The sequence below is a fragment of the Poecile atricapillus genome, chromosome 18, assembly GCF_030490865.1.
Source record: "Poecile atricapillus isolate bPoeAtr1 chromosome 18, bPoeAtr1.hap1, whole genome shotgun sequence".
NCBI lineage: Eukaryota > Metazoa > Chordata > Aves > Passeriformes > Paridae > Poecile > Poecile atricapillus.
In genome coordinates, this window is record NC_081266.1 from 7,296,785 (window position 1) to 7,319,694 (window position 22,910).

At 35.4% G+C, this 22,910-nt stretch overlaps 1 protein-coding gene across 1 annotated transcript in view; it reads right to left on the reverse strand.

Annotated features, from left to right (window-relative positions):
• Nucleotides 1–22,811, reverse strand: part of LOC131586059 (1-phosphatidylinositol 4,5-bisphosphate phosphodiesterase zeta-1-like) — a 45,919-nt gene extending 23,108 nt beyond the window's left edge. The window contains exons 1-6 of the mRNA XM_058852798.1: nt 22,657–22,811; nt 21,576–21,726; nt 16,943–17,177; nt 10,240–10,441; nt 8,532–8,676; nt 6,533–6,688 (exon numbers count right to left, since the gene is read on the reverse strand). Coding sequence (XP_058708781.1) covers nt 6,533–6,688; nt 8,532–8,676; nt 10,240–10,441; nt 16,943–17,177; nt 21,576–21,726; nt 22,657–22,811 — 1,044 coding nt within the window. The remainder of the gene's footprint in view (nt 1–6,532; nt 6,689–8,531; nt 8,677–10,239; nt 10,442–16,942; nt 17,178–21,575; nt 21,727–22,656) is intronic.
• Between the last annotated feature and the right edge of the window lie 99 nt (nt 22,812–22,910).

Sequence of the window (22,910 nt, forward strand, 5' to 3'; positions counted from 1 at the left end):
CTAACAGCATGGCTTTCATCTATGGAACAGAATCCTATGAGTATATATTTCACTTCAATTTACAAAACTATATTAATAGTAAAGCTTCTATTATGCAGCAGTACATCTGTACACAGGAGCTGTCAGGGAGTAACAGGACTTACTGTCACTCTTGAATAAAGTGATCCACAACAATGTTCTTTGAATTTCCTATGCTCTAGTGGAAAGGAAGATTACACTACTGGGAGTGTGGCGGGAAGAGGGAACAAAAAAATTCACAATAAATGAAAGGTAACTGAAATGCTGTGTTTTAAGGTATCCACGAAGTAAATATGAAAGGTATGGATAACAGAAATATATAAAGCCAAAGTTTTTTAGTAGAAACCAGAGCCATAGGCAAGGATAGAGACATTCCATTTATTTCCATTGCAAGCTCCATTGCTCATAATCCCCCTATCGCTTCAGATCTCGTGTTGGTAGTTTGCCAGGGTGCCAGTGGAATGAGACATCCTATGCCCAATATCTATCAATGCCATGCTGCTGGAAGGTTTGATTAGTCTCTCTGCACTGGTGACTCAGGATAAGGATGCCCTTTAACATTGCCTTCATTTCTTATTAATGCACTCTTTTTTTTATTTTTCTCTGGTATTTTTAGAAGAGTTTTAATATGATTAATGCTACTCATGTTTTTTAAGAGTTCTGAATTTTGCTTTGCATGTTCACATTTCCCAGTATCTAAAAGCAATTCTATCCACTTTTGATCTTGTATTTTGTTATTCATGGGAAGACTTCATTCTACAAATAAAAAAAAATAAAATAAAATAAAAAAAGACCTGGTATACAAGGGAAGAAAAAACTATCTATGGTTACATTACTGCCTCCTATATGCAAACATAACTTTAAGTAAAAAAAGACAATAGTGTGTGTGTGTAATGATATAAAAATGGGTCATGATGTCAATCAGTCTCTAAAATTCTGTTTGCGAGCTGTTAGCAAAAACATAAACATCCTGAGGTAGGAGAAGTTTTTTAAGGTTTGCTTTGTTTTCTACAAAGGTAACATTCTAAAATCATGGTTCTTTTCAGAAACAGTTACAAAAATACTCCAGAGAATTTGCTATTTTTTGGCCAGAAGCAAATGACAATAATAGTTACCCCCAATCACTGAAAGTGAAACACAGAGTGAAAAAATGGCATAGGCTTTTGTCTGAACTTCACACATCTTCAAAAAAACTTATAACAAATGTATGGTTACAAATTCAGTGACTGTGTGAAATCTGAGTTCTTTAATTGGTAATCAGCACTGCTAAACATGTGACACCTTTTTCTCTACATGTCCAGGTCTTCTAAGAGAGCTGAAAAGCCTTTTAATGAGCTGAAAGTCTGAGCATTCACTATAACTTCTCCTTTCTAGTTTTATTATGAAAGGCAAAATATGTTAAAAATACATTTGCTGTTTACTTCTATAAAAACTGCAAGCATACTAAAAAATTCAAATATGTAAAACATCATAGGACCTCCCTAGAGCATAGTGGGACTTCAAGACTGGCATAAGCAAAAACCTCGAAGTGCAATCAACTAGAACAAATATTTACATAATTAAATGAACAAAACCTTTTTCTTGTGCATTCTGGTTAATGGGATGTATAACACAAATCAGCTGAAGTAATGCCAAGTTTCCAAGATAAAAATCACAAGCACTTTGGATCGGGCAAACCCACCTATTGATGACTACAATTAATGTGAAAATTCAGTGCCCAGAAATGTAAGGAACAAACCCTGGATTTGAGACAGAAGTATTAAAGACAGAATAGCTTCTCCTGTTTAAATTGAGCTTGTTGTTCTCCCTTCTTCTCTCCTGACCAGCTGTAGGTGCTCAGTTAGAGGAATATCAAGCCTTGAAAATCTTGCTAAGTAACAAAGTTAAAATCTCTTCTGAGTTTTACATAATATTCTATTTCAAGAATGATACTGCTGCCTTAAATACTGATATAGGGTTAAGATACAACACCTCCTGTGAAGTCTGACACAGGGAAAGGTTTTGAGACAATGACAAGATTTGTTAAGTACAACTGTTAAAAAAACCCAACACCAGCTATCTTTAACGAATCACACTTAGTGAAGTGTGAATGGATGTCTTTGTGGCAGCCTTATAAATCACAGTTATCATCTACAGATACTTTATATCAATACTGTATACTTATTATACAGATATTTTTAATCAATACCACCAGCAAGGTCTGAGCTCTAGGCAAACAAATATTAATTATATCAGGAGCAGCATTTTAGCTACCTCATAGCAAGTTTTCCTACAACACATTTACCCAGTGAGAAGCACCCTACCCTGAAAATTCCATTTCTGTGTTGTGCTCTGTAGTAGACTTCAGGTAAGTCTACTTACCTTAAGTCTACTTAAGGATAAATAGCTGTGCTATAGCTGAAACTATATTCTACATGGGCAACTAAATCTCTGGATGCATTGGAAATAAGTCCAGATGATTGCAGAGAAAGATGGTTACAGGTTGGCTCAGAGTCTTCATTGCACAGATTCCTTACCAAAGTTCAATGGTCCAAGAAGATGCCTTACCAAACAAACCACATGATTTTTATACACCAAATAAGCCATTGACCCAAGACCTACCTGGGTAATGATATAAAATATGGCAATGTCTTGTTTTTAGTTACCTCCTGAAGTTGCTTTACAATGCAAAGAAGCTATTAACAGATAATGACTGTCACATGTTTACCACATTTCTGGGAAAATCATGTTCCCTCAAGAGTGCAATGCCTAAAAATAGTGAAGGAATTAGATGAGTCTTCTGTATGTACTCACTACAGCCTAGAGATTCCTGAAATTTTATGAGAAACAGTATGGATTTTTTTATTATTATTTTTGAGGTCATCACCAAGACATACCACATTCTCTTTTTTTTTTTTTTTCATATTTTTTGTAAAGAATAGATGCCATAGACTGATCAAAAGGCCTAAGAGTGACTAGAAACATTTTGACTTGCTAAGAAACAAAAGTATTTCTGATGCAAAGACTTGGTCAAGACATTTGCATATGTGAATGTGTTGGTCAAAATAAATAGGAATTAATCTCATAAATGAAGCAACAGAATTAGATGTGCTTAATCTTGAATTTCTCACTGAAAACACTCACTGTGTAGAGAAAGCTCTCCTTTTTATACTGAGTAGATAAAGGTGAAGAAAAGTGTGAAGGATGAGTCCTGGCTTATGGAGTTAGCTGGTTTTCCCCATAATAGCAGAATTTAAAATATCCATAGCCCATGAAGTTGTACTGGAGGCCTTCTATTGATCTTTCTCAAGGATCTCATTAAACAGATCCTTTTATTTGGACACCACAGGTTTAACAACCATAGGGAAGCCTTGGCAATCCTGGCCAGAAATGCTTCTGAGACATCACAATGCAGTAATTGATCTTGCAGCTGTGTGGTAAACATTAAAGAGAACTTGTAAAATCACAGTAGTTGCCACTTCACTTTCAGTTAATCACACAGCAATATCTCATTCCAACTTTGTGACAGGAAACCTGCAAATAATAAAAGATTCCTAACTATCTGATATATCTATCCTGTCAGCAGTGTAAGGCAGTTCAATGCTCTACAATGCAAAATAATTGAGGAACAAACTTTCATCAAAGCATCAATGTGCTTACATTCTTTTCTGTGTTATATTGGATGCCCACATGCTCCTTTCAATTGCTGTCAGATCTCTTGAGAGGAAGAACACAGCAGGGTAAGTAAAACCTTATCTCTTCTAGCATCCTGATATTTTCTAAGTTCATCTACAAATTGCTGCATAAGGCACTTCATTCCTTCACTTTCTATCAGCACATCACCACGAGTGCTGGTACAACCAGCAGAGATGTCTGGCGCCCGTCACTGATGTCAAATCTAATTTAATGCAGGACCTGACTCAAAGGACCTGTTATTCCAGTGAAGATTAGAGGGAGTTCATGAAGTCTCTTTAGAAGCACCATGATGGCCAAGACTGGGAGCAGAGAATTGTATCAGGTCTGTCGCTTTGGGTGGCAAAACATCTTCTTGGGAAAGAGATGGGACAGGTGAAGCTTAAAAGCAGCCTCAGTTTCTCATGGGATAAAGTTTGTGGGAAAGAAAGAAGTAGTGCAAAAGTCTTCTCCTTCCTCCATATGTAGAGGAGGAATTGTGTGCTGAGATGCCACAGAATACAGGAATTGCAGGGAATTAATAATATCAATATAGTCAGATGGAAGTGTGAATATATGACTGAAGGCAAAGAATTAAAAAACCTTTAGTCCTGAAATTTTCTGGGGTTTGTTTTTCAGATGAAGCAAGTGTTGGGAAAAGCAGAGAGAGGAAGTGTTCAGTGATCCTCCGCTTTTATTTCCTGCGCCTCCATGTGATTTTCACTTAGAATTACAATGGTAGGAGACATCATTGCAAGGTGGTCCAAGGAACCACCTAAGAGTGGGCGTGTTCCTCATTTTAACCTCCTTCCACACACACACAATCATCTCAGTTGACAAAGGTATAGTTCAAGACCTACTTAAAGAAAGAAGTAGAAGATTGACCATATAAAAGAAAATTATTTCGATGGAAGCCTCCAAAACTCCAAAACCTAAAAGGAACCTGTAATTGTCTAATGTTTCTTTGAAGTGTTTGGAGAAACTATGTGATTTCCCACTTCATGTACCCACAAAATAACCATTCAATTCTGATCTTGAAGGAGCCACTGAGGTGGCTTTTTCCCTTTTCTTGCTAATGCTCCATCTTGAAAAAAGTGGACCAACAACTTATATAGGTGACAGCTTTTTTCTTTTTCACACTAACTGAGGATCCTTCCAACAAAGAGCATTTCAAATTCATCATTTGTGGTTCTGTAACATCTCTTTTGCACAGCTTGAGTAAAGCAGTCTGAAGACTAAATTCAGAATTTGGTTTTCTCAAATGACAATGAATTTACCCAGGCCTTGAAAATGCACAAGGTCCCAAGCTTTAAAGATGTGATGTCACTAAACTCCTTTTTTGGCTCTTCAAAAAGATGCCAGCCAAAGTCAAGCTTATAACTGAATTTACAAATTCAGTCATAGCTACATATTTCCATTGCTAAGTAAAGTCCTACTGACTTTTCTTACATGCATGATCAGAAAACCTAGGAGAAACAGAGAAGATCCTCATTTGTGTTCATTCTCAAGATAATAATTTTCTGAATTAAAACTTTTGTAATCAGGTGACGACAGTGGCGTTATTTAGGTAATCCTTACACCTTGCACAGATGGGAAATATGTCTCACAATACTATAATATGTTAAAAGCTCAGGAGAATTAATCTCAGCTGACAGCATTTCCATACATAGACCCAGCAATCCATTTTCAGGCAAAACTCTACAGAGCTGACTCATGAAAACTCTAAGCTGTGGAAATATGAAGTATGAACTCCCTGTATCACAGTAACCATATGGTAAGGGACATATATCATAGAAATTAATATTTTTAAGTGTGTGATTCAGTGATTCCATTTCACTGATTTTGTGCTTGCTTCAGAGGACATATGATCCTTGCACATCTCCTACACTGAATCCAGCCGTGATTTGAGAAGCTTTACAACAAGCCCTCCTGTTTGATAGAGTTTAGATTTTTTCCTAATTGAAAAAACAGTTTTCAAGGCTTCAAAATTATGTTGGAAACCATGATGCAAAAAAATATATTGCTACAATAAAAAAAAAAAAGGGTGGAGAAACATGAACATTAAATATTACAACATTGTTATGGAAATATAAGAGTACGGTAATACTTCAGCACATCTTCTTGCACAGATCACTTCAAAAATATTTTTCCTTGACAAATCCTTAAAAAATTATTTTAAACACCTTTTGTGTGTTGTTTTTCCTTATGGCAGTGCTTCCTTCCCACATTTTCATTTGCATTTTTTTAGCTACTGTAAAAACACAAGGAATAAAATATGGCTATACTGGCAACAGCGAGAAGCTGAAATAAGTATTTTGTATGTGTGCACGTATTTGTGCTACAAAAGACTTGAAAAAAGTTTTTGTCCTTGAAAGAAAATTATGTGCAAAGACTGGAACAAAGGAAATGTATTTGTTTTAGTTTGCAATAAAATTTTCAACACCCATCTAATTGCCTTTTCTGACTTCATGTCCCAGGGGTCTCGGGCCATCCGCTGAGAAACGCTGTCTGAGGGAGAAACACACTGAGAAAGAGAATGGCTTTGCAGTAGCAGAGGACCAAAAAAAACCTCCATCATCACTGTTATTGACAAAAAATGTAGGCTCAGGTTTCCATTTCAATAACATGCTTAAATTTCAGGAATTTCCTTCAATTTAAGCAACAAAAAAATAAATCAGCAAATAACAGATGTATTTCCATGTGTTTTTTTGGTGCAGTTTAAATATTTTTGTTACTACCTGAAGTCTATTTCTGACACAGATGTGATCCATAAATTCAGTCCCAGAGGACTGAAAAAAAAAAATAATGAAGAACCCCACCATCATTTCCATTTCTTTCACAGAGAAAAATGAAAACTTATTACCTCAGGAGAAGGCAGTTCAGTCATATCTACTGCACCACCAATTGGTGTAGTGAGAAGTTTGTCACCTAGAATACTTTTCAAGCAGTCTGCCATTACTTCCTGCTGTTTAGGGCTGCAGTGGTTCTCCAGAGACAGTATAACTGGATAGGCAGATGACTGGAAATATAATTTTAGGATTTTATTATTAATAAATAAAAATATGAATAATTGCTTTTCCAAAATATCTTACAAAAGTCCCCTTGGCCATCTGTATTTACATTCATTTTCAAAAACTTCAGAATATAGATCACTTGTTCCAGGTTAGTAACACAATAAAACAGGTAACATTTGTGGAAAAAAGAAAGCACAATTGAAGAAGAAAAAAGAAATGCACCTTCAGAAAGTTAAAACAGAGCTAGACATATATGAAAAAAGGACTGCTTTGTTTTGGTTTTAAAAGCTAAAATCAGATTCTAAAATTAAAATTGAAAGCATAAATCAGAATTAAATGTCTTTTGCTTTAGTTTATGACAGATTTTTTGACTACTTTTCAAATAGTCTATCAAGACTCTGATAGTCTCCCCAAAGCTTGTTCAGAAATTATTTCCTTTACATGAACAAGCTATGGATATTTTTTATTTTTGATAATACCACAAACTTTTCTAGGGACAGTATACACTTTTCTCATCACACTACTCAAGCAAGGGTAATTGAGTAAAAATTAAAGCTAAAAGGTGAAAAAGAGAAAATTAGTAAAAATTAGAGAAGAACTCAAAAGAAATGCATCCATCTAGACTTATAAGTAAATCTCATAAGTTGCCAATAATACTGGTGGATACCAAAAATATAGTCTGAATGAAATCTTTGCTCAGGCAGAGCCTAAATTGTCAATAAGGAAAACACCATTTTATGTTTTTCCTGTCTTTACATTTGTCTCCTGAGCACTTGCTATTGACTTTTAAGAGAAGAAAAGCTCAGCCTGCATGGACAGCTGGTACCAACCATGACCTGTTGTGATTTTATCATCTCATTGGCACTTGGGCTTGAGAACTGAAGTTTGAATTAGAGTTAAGCACAATATGCTGTGTGTTAGCAAGAAGAGGCAAGTTTTATCCAGTGGGTTTTGAAAAACAGTGGAATAAAATCATGTTTTTAATTTCACTTTTAAAATCAGAGATTAATTAAGTTTTATATAGAAAACAGAAAAAAACCACAGCTTTGATTAACACTGAGAAGGCTATAAATACATATGCATGAAAATCCACATAAATTTATGATTGTGGATGTATATATTCATACACATAATGCTGGCCTGATTCTGAGATTTATCTTAATAGTCATTCAGCACTTCCTTTGAGCAGGAGTTTCACCAGAAGCTTATACAAAAGCCTGAGACGGTGCAAAAACTCTCCAGATTTCAGTGTTTTTCTAGAGATAGGTAAAAGGAACTTTGCTCTGATGGGTCACCTGACCAAAAAACATCAGTAGCTGCTAACATTTATCAGTGTCAACATTCAAAATCAAAAGAGAGGAAATGGAAAACAAAGTCTCAAACTCATCTATTATCTAATATTTTTGTCTATTTTATAAATTCACACAGAGGATACAAGACAGACTCATAGCAGCAGAAGAGTAAGTGACAAAAAAACCTTTAAGGGATATAAAGAAGGAGGAAAACATCAGAAAAAATCTGAACTAGGTCTTCAATATAGATTCAGTCCTTGTTTAAATTATGTCAGGTGAGAATTCCACCTAACAAGCTGAGTGAGATCACCTGAATCCTTTGCACTAAGTTTGGTTTATATTCATTATCAGGAAAAATGATTATGATTCCTTTAACTAGATTTTAAACTACATTAAGAACAAATAGCACAATTGCTCTGCAATTAATTTTTAAAATACCCATTGCTCAGTTGCATTTTTTTACCCTGGAGAATTTACAAGAGCCATGTCCCCACTTAGTTAAAGCCACCATCCCATTCTAACCAACTCATGTATACACACACAGATCTGTACGTACCATAAATGCATACTTGTCAATCACATGAATTACAGAGCGAAATGGAATTTTGCTTGTTAAAGTGTGACCATGATACACAATAGGTTCATTGTTGGTGCCATCCCAGCAGTCAATCTCCAGGCAACGGCATCCTTTTAACAGAGCACTTCAGAAGAACAAGAGAAACAATTTTGCAGCCAAAAGAAAGATAGCAAACTTTTTTATACAAGTTGCTGTGTTTCTAATTACAAGCACAGGGATTAATTACAGAAAAAACACCTCATTTTCACCATAAATAGAAATCCTACAGAATTATATGAGACAGACATATTTTCTGTTTCTGCCTATTTTAGGTGTGTGTTATTTAATAAACTTTATTAGACCTTTAAAGAATATGGGATTACCTGCATTATTTTCCTTAAAAGGCTAAAAATCAAAGATTTCAATTAAGGAATTTTGGAACAAAGGCAAATTGCCACTTAAAATAAAAGAATAAATATTTTCAATGCTATTTTGTGCTACTATTCCAAACTTGCTTAGAATTTTGAGAATCACTATATTTAAAAATCTATAGTACTTGGAGAATCAGGTTGCACTTGGTCTTTACATAAAACAGTTCCTCTCCCCAGACCACATTTCTAAGAGTGCTAAAGTTTCTGAGACACCCTGACTTTACTGCTTTAATCTGAATATGTTAGTGTCATCCCTTAAATTCTTAGGTTTCTAATATTTGACTTGCAACTAACTGAAACATTTCTTATAAACTGTTTTACTTAATTACCAAGCTGTCTTTTACATCCCGCTTTTCACACATTAACAATATGTCAAATATGCCTTTAGCTGATTTTAGCATTTTCCTCACACATATAGGAGATAAAGAGAGAGGGGGTTATACCTTCTTTGCAATTACTTTCAGCAAGGCAGCATTAACATAATGGAATTTTAAATACTGTTAGAAATTCAGTACTGTTTCTGATGGTTGCAAGTCACTAAAGAACATCAAGAGAGCAACCAAAAAAAAAATTACAAAGTGTTCAGATAGATGATGATTCCTGCTGCTTTCTCTTCATTAAAGTAGTACAAATAATTCTGGACACATCTCCTCCTAATTCTTAATACATCCTGCCCTCTCAGTGTTGCATTTACTACACAATTAATTTCTTTCTTCCCTGTCTTGGCAATAAGGCATCCTGGTCATCATCCTCTTGGAGTCACACACTGCACAGGTTCCTCTCCCTGCTGCCTACTTGAATGCCCATGTTTTGTTGTTTTTGTTGTTTCTAACCTGCCCACACTGCAACATGCACTGAACACAGATATCCTTGACACAGACATACTCCAACACACATCTTCTACATTGAACAGATCACAGCTTGCCCAGGAATTTTACATTTCTTTCAGGGAGTTATTTATTTTTTGCATGGCACGTTGAGATTAAAAACTGATTTAATCGTGTACTGTACAATATACTATAGATTCCATTTGCTGCAAGGTTGATTTTCTGAGATGTAAGTGAAAAAAATAGATTGCTTCCAGACTATGAACAGATGGTTTGGCAAATATATTGAAAAGTGTACACACAAAATAAAATACCACTCTCATTTCAACTTGTATCTTTGATGGCTTTGTCCCTTATTTCCAAGTAGGATTGTATGTGACTTAGCATTAATTAAAAAAAAAAAAAAAAGCCAAAGAAAGTTTAAAATATTAAAAAATTATGTCTATATACCTGATATAGCCCCATAAGTGACTGGGTCCCATTAGCTGGTCAGCTATCGAGTAGGTGTTGTGAGAAGATGAAATAAAATAGTCACATAATGGCTGGTTCATATCTTGATAGACGGTCTTGTGCTGGCTTTTAAATATTGAACATTCGTCTGAGTTCATGTATCTTATAAATCCTTCAAATGACAACTGCCTTTTCTTCCTCACTGAACAAAAACAAAAGGAAAAAAAAAGAAATCTCTGTTGTGAAGCCACTCTGATGCACTTTCTGAAATTTTTAATAGCCAATTCTGAACACTGCTAAAGGTTATACAGCACAATGCTTTCCTGCAATTTTAAAATTCATACCAAATGTATAAACAACACAAACATCAGATACGTGTGACTCTGGAGCTGAATTGCTGTGGTTCAAACTTCTGAGAGGAAAAAAATGTGTTTTGACACTTTTATTCTTCTATGGACAGCACTAAGAAGAATTTTCAGTAGTCCTAATTAAATATAAATAAAATATTTGTCATTTACTTTGGAAAGTAACATGCCAGACAACGTGTTAAGGGAATCTTCTCTTTTAAAAGAACCAGGATTGTTCTCTAAAAAGTCAGAAATTCTCAATATAATCTTGCAGAAACTATGACTTCTAGCACCAAATGTCTTTGCCAGGGGTGGAAAATTCCAAATAAATATTGATCAAATCATGTTTAGAAATATTTGAAATAAAAATAGCATTGTAACCAAAGAAATAACTGTCTACACAGATGAATTGCAAATCAAGCCTATTACACTACTATATTTATAACAAAATGAACTAATTGAGTCCATACCAGTGATAGTCATCCCATTTGTTTTGGTTTTGACTGATTTAATGGCAAACAGAGCCATTACACTGCCAGCTACTGCTCTCAATGTCATGTTTGTAATGCAGTCATTTTACAAATGATATAATCTCAAAAGTTAGATTTGCTTCAAAATATAGTTTGAATTAGTGAGGGATTTTGCTCAGTTCTTACTCTAAAATAATTTTATTGTCACCGTTAGGCTAGTAGTTAACAATAAGTAAATAATCCAAGATTATTTTATGTTAATAATAGTTTAGAAGTCGATGTATACAAACTTGGGGACTGGAAATACCTGTAGGAAAACCCCCTTTTCTGCCCTGGTAATTCTTACTGCAGCTATAAGAATCAGAATGTACAAGTTAGAATTGCAATTATCGATCTTTGGTGTGTGACAGACTGGAAGTTTTACACCTGGATGAGAATTTACAGAAAATAATTGTTTCTCAATTACACAGGTCTTTGAACTAGAAAACTTGCAATGTTTTACAATGATAAAGAAAAACAGAAGGGCATCCAGACATCAAACATGCATTCACCCAACAACTTATTCCTAACAGAAGTCTTTCTGAAGTTATTCTTCCAGTCTTCCATTGATGAAGAATCCACAGACAACCCAACAAAAGCATTTCAACTGCTAAATAACCTTGTTAGGAAATTTTTCATAATTAGGAAACAGAAATTTACCCTGAAACTTCCTTGCTGTCCAAAATATTTGTTCTGTTTGGTATTATTCCTCTCCTCTTTTTTCACACTTTTTCTCCTATGAACACTGCTTTTGCACTTCCCACTTTCCACTCCTTTCCTCAAAAAAAAAATCCAATCCAGGGCATTTTCTGTTTCAGATTTCTGATAATTTTCGTTTTTCTGCTATCCATCTGTATTGTTAATCTTTCATAGGAGAAAACAGGATACTATTTCTTCATGGAATGTCCTGACAAACTGCTACTCACTTTTACCATCTTAGAAGGGTTTACGTATTTATTATTTTCTCCTTTTTTTTTCTAGTCACTGACAGTGACTAGTTCTTTAGATGTTCCCTTTCTAAAACAAATATTACATTTGATCTTTTCCAGTCTTTCAATTCATCATTCATTTCCCCCCTGTTTTCAAAAGTAACCTTTGACTTGTATTAGTCAAGCTTGTTACAATTTTCTAAGAACTTGGATTTGTCAACCTGTCTTCACTGACCTGATTACATCATTTAAGAAGGTCCTACCCTGTTCCATCCATATTTTTGACTATCTTACTCAGATTAATAATATTAATAATATTACAGAACCGACTGTACTTATTGCATCGGGAATTTCTTTGGTCTTCTTTTAGCTGAGAGATTTGCAGGATGACTTCTTGCAGCCTTGATGACTCTTGAAAAGTGAATCCTATAGATTTATCCACATGCACGTGGTATATTGTTCTATACTTGTAACAACTGGATTAAATTTCTACTGTCTGGATCTTTAAAAAACATTTTGAATTTTTTCACATTACTCAAAACAGAATACACTCATCCTGTATGTTTTGCCTCTAATGAATTACATGAGCTGTCTGGATTTCATTTTGGATTATTTTATTTTTCATGGTCTATAGATTTCTCTGAGCAATTACAAGTAGAGCTAGTAACTATTTGTGTGTGTGTGTGTGTACATCTTTTATGTTCTACCTTTTCTGCATTTATTTATTAAATTAGTGAAAAAATACTGGCTTTTCAGTCTTGCTTTTTTTCTGAATTATTTATGATGTTTTCCTGGCTGTTCTTGTCATCGACAAAAGTTAACTGCAATATTCTCAAGAGAAATTAATGTTCAAGCAAATATGCTAATGACCATAATCCCCAAAAAATGAACATCTAACATTGTTTTGTTAGTCAAGATGTAAGCTCATAGACTTCAGTAAAACATTCAGCTCATGTCTCCAATCAACAGACTAAAAATCTTTGTATTTTTACAGAGCTTACATTTCTGAGGAATAGCCCAGCCATGCTATTTTCTGACCACTTACAGACATTTTCTGCTTCTACATTAAAGGAAATGGGAATTCATCTCCATAACTATTCCACAGTGAAAAGACTTTCATCAAGACCTTACATTTCTCCCCTGGAGGAACCTCAGTCTTTTTCTCCATTAGGACCTTTTAGCAGTAGTTAGTGTGCACACACATATCCATTTGTTGTAGAAAGGGAAGGCAAGAAAAGATTTCTGCCTTCTCGTTGCCTCTTTTTGTTCACAAAGTTCAATGATTTCTTTTTTCTTGCCCTCCTCTTTTGGATAGTGTACAATTCATTTTATTAACAATATTCCTTTATATTGTTTGGGGTTTTTTAAAATCTGATTTAAGATAAAATTATTTTTCTCATTCCTCCTGTTAGGGTAAACTCCAGCTCTGCCATATATACAAATACTGTCATATCAGAGAGGAATTATGGATATTTGAACCTGGGTATTTGAAAAACTTGGATTACATTATACATTATTTTCAGAGTTTATTACATTCCATTTTTCTTATTTACCTTGGAATTTCTTTGAAAATGTTTCTCTTCAGAAAGAAAAAATGGAAAACTATCACAAGATGTTTGTTGCCCTGAAGGCCTTTAGAGTACCCACAATGAGGCAGACAAACCAAGCAAGAAATCACTCTGCACTGGCCAGAGCCTCCTGCAAGACCCATTTCCTCCTGAAGGGACTGAGTACAACCTGCAGCCCTGCCAGGGTCTGGGAGAGGTGTCTGGACTGAAATAGAGACTCAGGAGTGGGGAGGAGAAGAGCCTGAACGGAATGTGAGACTAGGAAATGTGGAGAGAGAGATGTTTCCCATGTTTTTAAATGTATGTGAGTGCTCTTTGCTTCCAGAGAGCTAAATGAGTAATTAAATGTCTATGGTACTTGGGACAGAGAGAGTGGAGTGGGTACAGATACATTTGCTGGGAATTTTAGGGGTGAACTCATGAGAAATACTTGCAATCACAGACAAGGGTTTTACTCTGCTATAATGGAAGGAGGAATCTTTCAGTCATTAAAAGGCAGAAACATCATCAGATGGAATTTCATACTATGAAATTTGACTACATCAGTATGAAACATTCATGCTCTAAGGGAACAGTAAAGAGAGAAGTATTTCCTTGACTAAAGTTATAATACACTTAATTCTTTTCTAGTCTCAGTTTATATTCTAGGGAGGCTTTTTCTCCCTTACCCACACTTACAACTGGTGCATGCTGGAATAAAGTATCTATCTGAGCAGCAGTTCAGTTTTCTAAGGGTTTATATCTCATAATCACCTTGTCTTGAATTTTTTCCCTGAGACTAGACCTTTACACATCTTTTCATAATCTGATATATTGTGTCTCTCAAATCCAGCCACAGCCATTGTCTTTGTTGAGATTTTTAAGCCATCTTTCTTACTTCACATGATTTTTTATGAAATCTGTGGGAGTTTGGCAGAGATGTCTCCTTTATTAAGTTTGATTTACCTTGGCCAATGGGATCAAATGCTCTCTTCTGCAAATTTGTGCTCTACATTCAGCTCTGTCTCGCATACATCAAAAATCCAAAAAAAACCTTCACGACTGTGTGCACTAGGAATAAACTGCGAATGTTTTTTTTTTGCTTCACAAATACATTCTGGATTACTCAAAGTCCTTGTCTGACAGATGCACCAGGCTTATATTGTTATTTACAAAGCAAGCTGTTTTTTTTAAGACAGGATTGCATTTTTGCCCTGTTTTTGTATTGCCTAGCAGGAAAATAGGCAGGAATAGAGTCCTTGAATGGCTCTACATTGTAAATAATACTGGGATGCACTTTCTTATCCTCACTGTGCCTCTAATCCTATCCATGTAAATGAGCAGAATTTTTTTTAAAAAAGACATATATACCAAGCTTAAAAAAAAATTATTTAGTTAGCATGTTTTCTTTAATCTCATTTAATGAGTTGAGTCTTCTATTCAAAGCTAATAGTAAAACGGGAAGATAATGGAATGTTTGGGAAGAATAAAACTCTCATTGGGGTGCTAGTAAGACACAACTGTCAGGTGTGAATCACATATTTTGTGATCAATTCCATAGAAATGGCTCTTTCTACCAAAAATGCAAGGTTTTAGCGCACACGTGAAAAAACCTGTTAGTGTAGTATTTTGACATTGGGCATCTAAATTGTATAACAAGAATGAAAGATTAGTTTATTCCATACTGTCCTGAGCTAGCTACAGTACCTACAGAGAATAAATTCAAAGTTATCTGGCTCAATAGCTTTGAAAATCTCTCTGCAGAAATGTTAGGGATGCACTGGATGCTATAAATGGATTTATTTAAATTAGATGTAAAATGTAGTCATTGTTTTCATCCTAATCTTGACATAGCAGTGCTATCACATTTATGAGAGAATGGTCATTACTATTAGCAAACCTGTCAATCAAATGTCAAAGCCTGGCCTTTTCCCTTTTTGTAAGACACAGGGAGGGCAAGGGTGACAGATGAGTCCAACAGATCATCCTGATGAATAATGTTCTGTAGCAAATTCAGAACGACACTTACACAAAATGGTCTATCACAATACCATATGAATCATCTCTCATGTCAATCATAACTGGAACTTTTCAAGAAATATGTTTGAGTGGGAGTATGAATTCACTCAAAGGAGCATGAACAATACAGAGGTTATTTTGTTCAGCGAGATTATTTCCAATAACAAGACAAACAAATTTATCACAGGTGAAGAAACAAACAAGAATTTGTCTCAGCATCTGAAATTTCAACCAGACATTAAATTAAACCTATAGAAACTTCAGTTGATATTTATAAAGGTGTTTTCTAATGGACTGAAGATTATTCATTGTTTAACTGTGCTATAGATTTGAACTTTCCCATCAAAACAGGTAACACAAAATAAAAGGAACCTTTTAAGCTGGTAATTTGAACAATTAGTAAACATTAGCTCCTCTGAAAGAGCAGAATATGTTTAATAAAATACAGTTAAATTTGAAAGGCAGCCTTAAAGAGTAAAGGCATAAGGAGTCACATGTTTTTATTACTGGACAGTAAGTGCCTCTAAATGAAACACCCAATGTTCTTCTGTTTCTCATTGAAAAAGTGGCATTTTCCATTTTCTTCTTCCACCACAGGTCACCATAGAAAATCCAGTGCTATTATCCCAGAAGAAATATTTTCCCCTAGGGTTTGTTTTTCTTAACCACTTATCAATTCCACCCGTTTTCAACGACTGGGAACCAAGGAAACGAAAGAATTGAACATATTCCACTGAATAAAGTAACAGCTTGCAGCAAAATGCAGTTCTATCCTTTTCCTAGCTGTAAATTTTGCCACAAGTTGAAATCAGTGACGCTCAGCAGAAGTGTTACACCCCAACTTGAGGCACCTTTAAATAGGTGAAGAACATGTTACAGATTTATGAAGCCCTCCTCATCTCAGCATTCTAGTGATTCACAAAAGGTGACCAGGCACCTACAAAAATTTTCCACAGTGCCCCTGCAAGGAAGTCAGAAGGACATAAAAGTCTTGTCTGAGGCCTTGAATTTTCACTAAGTTACTCAAGGGAGAGAAGACAGTGTAACGAGCAGAGAAGAAAAATGGCAGATATGGACTTTAAGAAAAACAAATTGAAAATGGTTTGTAATGTGCTGAAGAACAGAATTTGTAGAAGGACTAGAAATAAAAAGATAAAGAAATGACAGAAAAAAGAACAGAGCAGAGAAAGGAGGGCACCATAAAAAGAAATTAAAACACAGGAAGAAAACATAATAAATAGATGAAAAGACATGCTTTTAAAGAAATAAATATATGAGGTTTAGGACAACACAGTCATTGAGAGAAGCACGAGAAATAAGAGCTAGATATCAAATAGTTAAACTGTACATACCTTCATCAATGGGTTCATACTTCATAATAATTTCTAAGGCAGTTGTTTCATTAGCTTCAGTTTGAAATTGTTCTTTTATAAGAAATTTAAGGAGCTGGCTGTCAGGTAGAATTTTGCCATCTGTCGAGTAAGCCTTGAATAGTTCTTCAAATTCAGGCCTGTGTACAAGAGCTCGATAAATTGCTCTGAAGTCGTCCATGCTAATAATATTTCCTGACTGTTTGTCAATAGTTTTCTGAGGGAAAAAAGCAAGCAAAATTTATTAAAAAAAAAAAAAGAAATTAATGAAACAACATGCAATTATACAAATTATGCACCAAACACTCTTTTATAACTGACCATAAGAGTGAGCATCATAGAAGAATCCTCAGGCAACAGTGACTACAATCAGATTACACTCCTCAACTTTTAGATGACACTTTGTGTGCTACAAATATTTTATGTAAAGTAAAATGGACCATATGACACAATTAGCATCTAAATAAGTGCAATAAATTTAGATTTAATGCATTTTTAATATTCAAACACATTGTTGAAAATCTTTAAAATGCTACGCATTAAAATAAATGTGCAGCATAAAACTTATCAAGTGGAAAATATATTTAGTATAATACCTCTCCAACAGCTATTTACACCATAATGTAAATACTGTCAGTCAAATTTGCACACAAAATCAGCAACCAGTAATCTTAAAAATGAAATAAGGATGACCAAATTACCAAGAAATACAAACCTTTCAACACTTCAATAAACGAAGTTTATTGTTTCACAACAAAACAATATTCAAGTTTGAAGACAAGATATTTTGTAATAACCTATGACACCATGTTCTAATCTTAACAAGCCAGAATGTTGAACTTAGATTAATTATTCACACTTTCAGAATTCTTGAATTGTAAGCTTGTTTTCATACAGCTTACAGAATGTTAGCATAGTAATTAATTTCTGTGTTTCAGTATAAAAGTCACTAGAAAAGTTAAAAGGCCACAAAAGAATTTGAGAAGAATACTGCTTTTTTACCATTTCTGCTTTTTACATTTTTCACAGGTTTAACAATTCTATTTTTCCTTTAAAATTTTCTACTTAAAATAAGTAACTGCATATATATAAAAATAACCATAGAAATAAATATATGTCTTGCATATATATAAACATAATATATAAAAATATAAATATAATATATATAATATATAAATATAAATTGCATTTCTATATAAATATAAATATAAATATATTAAATATATTAATATATATTAATATATATTATAATATATAATATATATTAATATATATTAATATATAATAATATTTATATTAAATATATAAATAGAAATAGAAATAGAAATAGAAATAGAAATAGAAATAGAAATTTATTAAAACATTAATAATATAATATAATATAATATAATATAATATAATATAATATAATATAATATAATATAATATAACCATAATAAGATATAATATGTAATACGTATATTAAGATATAATAGCATATATATAATAATATATAACATATATTCTATTATATAAACTATATAATATATACTATGTATATTAATATTATTTATTAATATATAATATAAAATATAGTATATGCTATATGCTGTATATTGTATATATGTTATATATTAGTTAATTATGTACTGATTAATTAATTAATATCAATACAGAAATATAAATGTTTCTATCATTTTAGCCTGATTTTTGCTTAAAACCTGCCAAATCAAGAGAAATCTTCTGACAAAATTGCTCACAAAAACCACAAATGGCAATCCACTGCCTCAGTGCTTATGACTGTAAACTGATGAAAATTCTCAGTTGTTGGCTCCTTAAACTGAGATGCCAAAGACACCACGTTCCAGCATCCAAACATCCAAACATGGCCCTTACTATGGCTGCTTTGGCTTCCACAGAAATGTCTAGAAGCAGGAAATTGCTTACTTGAGCTCTGGCTGCTCTTTGATCAAGAGATTGGATTACTGCTAAATTAGATTGGTTTTGAAGCCATACCATGAAAGCTAAAAGTTTAAAGATCTGGTGCCAGTTCCTTCCTATGCAGTAAAGTTCTTTCTGCACTTCTGAATAAGTACAATAGGAGTAAAAATATATTAAATTACTGAAACGAGTACAAAATTAAATTTCATGAGGAGTTCTAGTGAAAAAATCTTACAAATGAGTACTTCAGTGTTTGCTTTGAGTTTGCAAAAGAGAATAATAATGATCATTATTAACAGAAATCACCAGCAAGAAAATATTTCTGTACAAATGCTAATTATACACATTTCATTACTGCTGAGAAATTCCCCATCTAAGGTTGATTTCTTCCATCCAATTTTTAATGTTCTTAACAATGCTGCAAATTTGCTTATAACCATTAAGCAGGAAAAGAAAATACCAACTTCTTTTGAAAATAAACAGTCTATCAGGACTTGGAGGATGTTCACTTAGTTACTGGCACAAAGAGAAGCTGGACAAAAAAGTAAAGTTTCTATTTTAGCTGCCTCCTGGTGAAATACAGGCAATAATACTACACAAAAGAACTCTTCAAATTAAAGTGATAAAAATCATGTCACTACTATAAAAAGATATTGTAAATTTTTGGGGTAGATTTTTATCATTCCTATTTTTATTAATGCACATCAAATTTTTGCTGTTCAGAAAAAGAAGAGACAAAGTCTTGAGAGAAATTAGATGAAAATTTATTATTCCTTAAAACCTTAATGTTCATAATTCTGATACTGCTCAAAAGAGTATTACAGTAAAATAAGCTCAAAGAGAACAGAGAAGAAAAAAAGCTGATTATTCCTTAAAATTAGCTTTCTATAAAATGTATTTTGCTATGTATAACCATTAGATTAACTGCTGATGTGCAGTTAATTACAAAGATGTCAGTAACATCCAGAATGCTTTGGATTTTTACATACTGTTTCGCTGATGAAATATTTGAACCCCTCAAACTACTGAACCCCTGTAAATCTTTCTCAAATAGCATAGGGCACCTAACAGTACTGCTATAAATAACTAGATCAGGCTATTGGGTATAATATGTTGTTAAATACAACTAGATCAGACTTCTTCTTTGCAGGTCACTTCCCTCAAATCTCCTTTTCTCTTCCCACAGCTGACCATCTCTCACATTCCTGCCAGAAACCAAAGTAGGGGGAAGATAGAGGAAACAACGAGAAATATTTTTAAGTTCTCAAGAGATCCTCTAGCTTTGAAACTTTCTCCATGCAGTGAAAGTTCAAAAAACCACAGGAAGCCTCTTCAGCCAGGGTTGAGCTCATGCTGCTGGTTCTACCTTGGTTTGAGAAGGCAAACAATGAGAGAGGAAGACAGGGTGAGGAAAGCTTAGTGCCTTCCTTCTTATGACCTTTCTGACTTGCCATAGTTAATTGTCTCTGCCAAATCAGGACAAAATTTGCCAGCTGGTTGCAACATTCTCAAAAGAATCATATCTATAAAGGTGAAAGTAAGTAAATATACATGTATTTATATAAATATATATATATATATATTTATATATATATACACACTTGTTTTCATTCCCTTAGGGAAAAAGCATTACCAGACAGATGGGGTTTTTTGGGGGGGAAATGATGTAAAGGGAAAATCTTAGATATTTTGAGTCATTACATGAAGAAAATATGTATCCAGTACTCATTTGTTAGTATTTGCTCACTGAGACAAGATCTGCTTGGCAGTAGTTTGCTTGCCTACACTAAATGAACTTAAGTCCAGCTTCTAGCTGCATCATGTCATCTTCACAGAAATATCTTAAAAACTGCCACCTCTCAAGGCCAAATCCATTCCTAGGGAGTTAGAGAGCGATTCCCACCCATTCAGGCACACCTCTTAAATATTACAGGAGAGGTATAGTGGAGAAAGGAATGAATGTGTGCTGGATCTAAAGCCTGGACAGCTCAGAGAAATCCCAATTGTCCTCCTGGAAAGAGGATTTTGAGAAGATTGCTCTCATGGCTCTGTCCAGAATCAGACAGACATGTCTGGGCTCATTAGCTTGACCAGAGAAGCTGAATAGGATGAAACCAGAATGCTTTAACTTTTCTCAAGCACAGACATGTTACAAAAAAAAACCTGGGAATCCAAACCAACATATTTTCCATCTTACACTAATTTGTTGTGGAGAAAAGACAGAGTTATGTGGGTGTCAGTCTCTCCGAGTAACAAGCAGTAGGACAAGCAGGAGTGGACTCAAGTTGTGCCAGGCTATTAGGAAAAATTTCTTCACTGAAAGTGTTGTCAAGCATTGGAACAGGCTGTCCAGGGAAGTGTCTGAGTCACCATTCCTTGAAAGTACTTAAATGCTTGCAGGTGTGGTGCTTAGGGACAAGTTGCAGAGATGGACTTTTCAATGTATTAATGGTTGGACTCAGTGATCTTAGAGATACCTTCCAATCTAAAGGCTCATGATTCAAATTCAAACCCTGGGTTATCTATTTTACACAGACATGAAAGACCTGGAGGAGGAAAATTCTTTGCTGATTTTGCACACCACACTAGCTTGAAATACATTTCCCAAAAAATTAACTTGAAAAAAATCAGCAAACATATGATGTGTGTAACTGAACTTCTAAACCATTCATTGCTTAATGTACATACACCTTACCTTGAAAATATGTTTTAAATGGTCTTCATCAAATTTTATTTGCATTTTTTCAAGCAGCCTCCTGCAGCCCTCTAAATCAACATTCCCATTCTTGAAATCATTCTGAATTGTATTCCAAAACCACGTATGAGACGTCAGGTTAAGGAAGATTCTGGCCAATTAAATTGCCTTTTAATGGAGGGGATGGGGGGGAAAAGTTTAATTTCATTAAACCTAAGAAGATTGTGCTTCCCTTTCTTCATACTCTAGAACATCCTTGCATTCTGCCCTCTGAGAATGCAGCAGGCCCCAAGGTGTGCAGGAAGAGATTTCTGCTCTGTCCTCAAAGTCCCAGAGAGCAGTGACAGAAGGGCCGAAGGGAGGGTGTGATCAAGGGGTGGTCAGGGTGCAAAAAGGGCTGCAGTGAGAGGAGGGAAACGTGGGGAAGCCGAGGGGATTCAGCAGGCTCAGGGAATGGTGGGGAGTGCCAAGAAACACCAGGGAACGAGTGCTCCCAGCACTGTGCCCACCCAAACATTATCAACCGGCCCTGGCTGACAGGACTGGCTGCCCCAGGCCCTCCAGGGCATCCCCTGTGTGCCCAGGCCTGAGGGGAAAGGGCCATGTCAGGGGCATCCCAATGGCAGCTGTCACAGGGCAGGGAGAGCAGAGGAAGAGGAGAAGGTAGAAGAAGAAAAGGATATCTGTTCTCATCCATGGTGGCTGTGCACCGCCTGCTCCAGGCCCCTCACTGCAGTGGCATAGCCGAGATCTCACTTGGGCTCACAGTGGGCTCCTCATGCCACTGTGACCTGACAGAATGGCATGGAATGTTCACTCCCCCATCCTTCCAGTGTCGCTCCAGTGTTGCTCTGGTGATGTCACAAACTGCAGGCGCCCAGCACAGGCCCCTTCCTGCCCCCGCTCCACCACCCTGCCACCATCCTGTGCCTTTTCCTTCCAGCACAAAGTGTCCCCAGGCCCTGCCCCTGTCTCCCACCCATTGCTCCACCACCCTGCCACCATCCTGTGCCTTTTCCTTCCAGCACAAAGCGTCTCCAGGCCCTGCCCGTCTCCCACCCTTAGGATATCCCACACCCACAGCACGTGTGCTGGCAGGAGCTGTGTGGGGCAGAGCAGGCCTTTTGCAGCCAGCCGTGCCAATGTCCTCCAGGGGAGCTTGGCCAGCTTGGCCGAGGTCTCTCTGTCCCGGTCCAAGGTGACAAGCTGGTGAGGCAGAGGCTGCCAGCACAACATCTTCCCCCAGATAACCAGGAGCACTGTGCTACCAACCCACTGCAGAGACCTGGGGGGAAATCCCTTCTTTGGGCCTTGGGGAACCAGCTGGCTTCACGG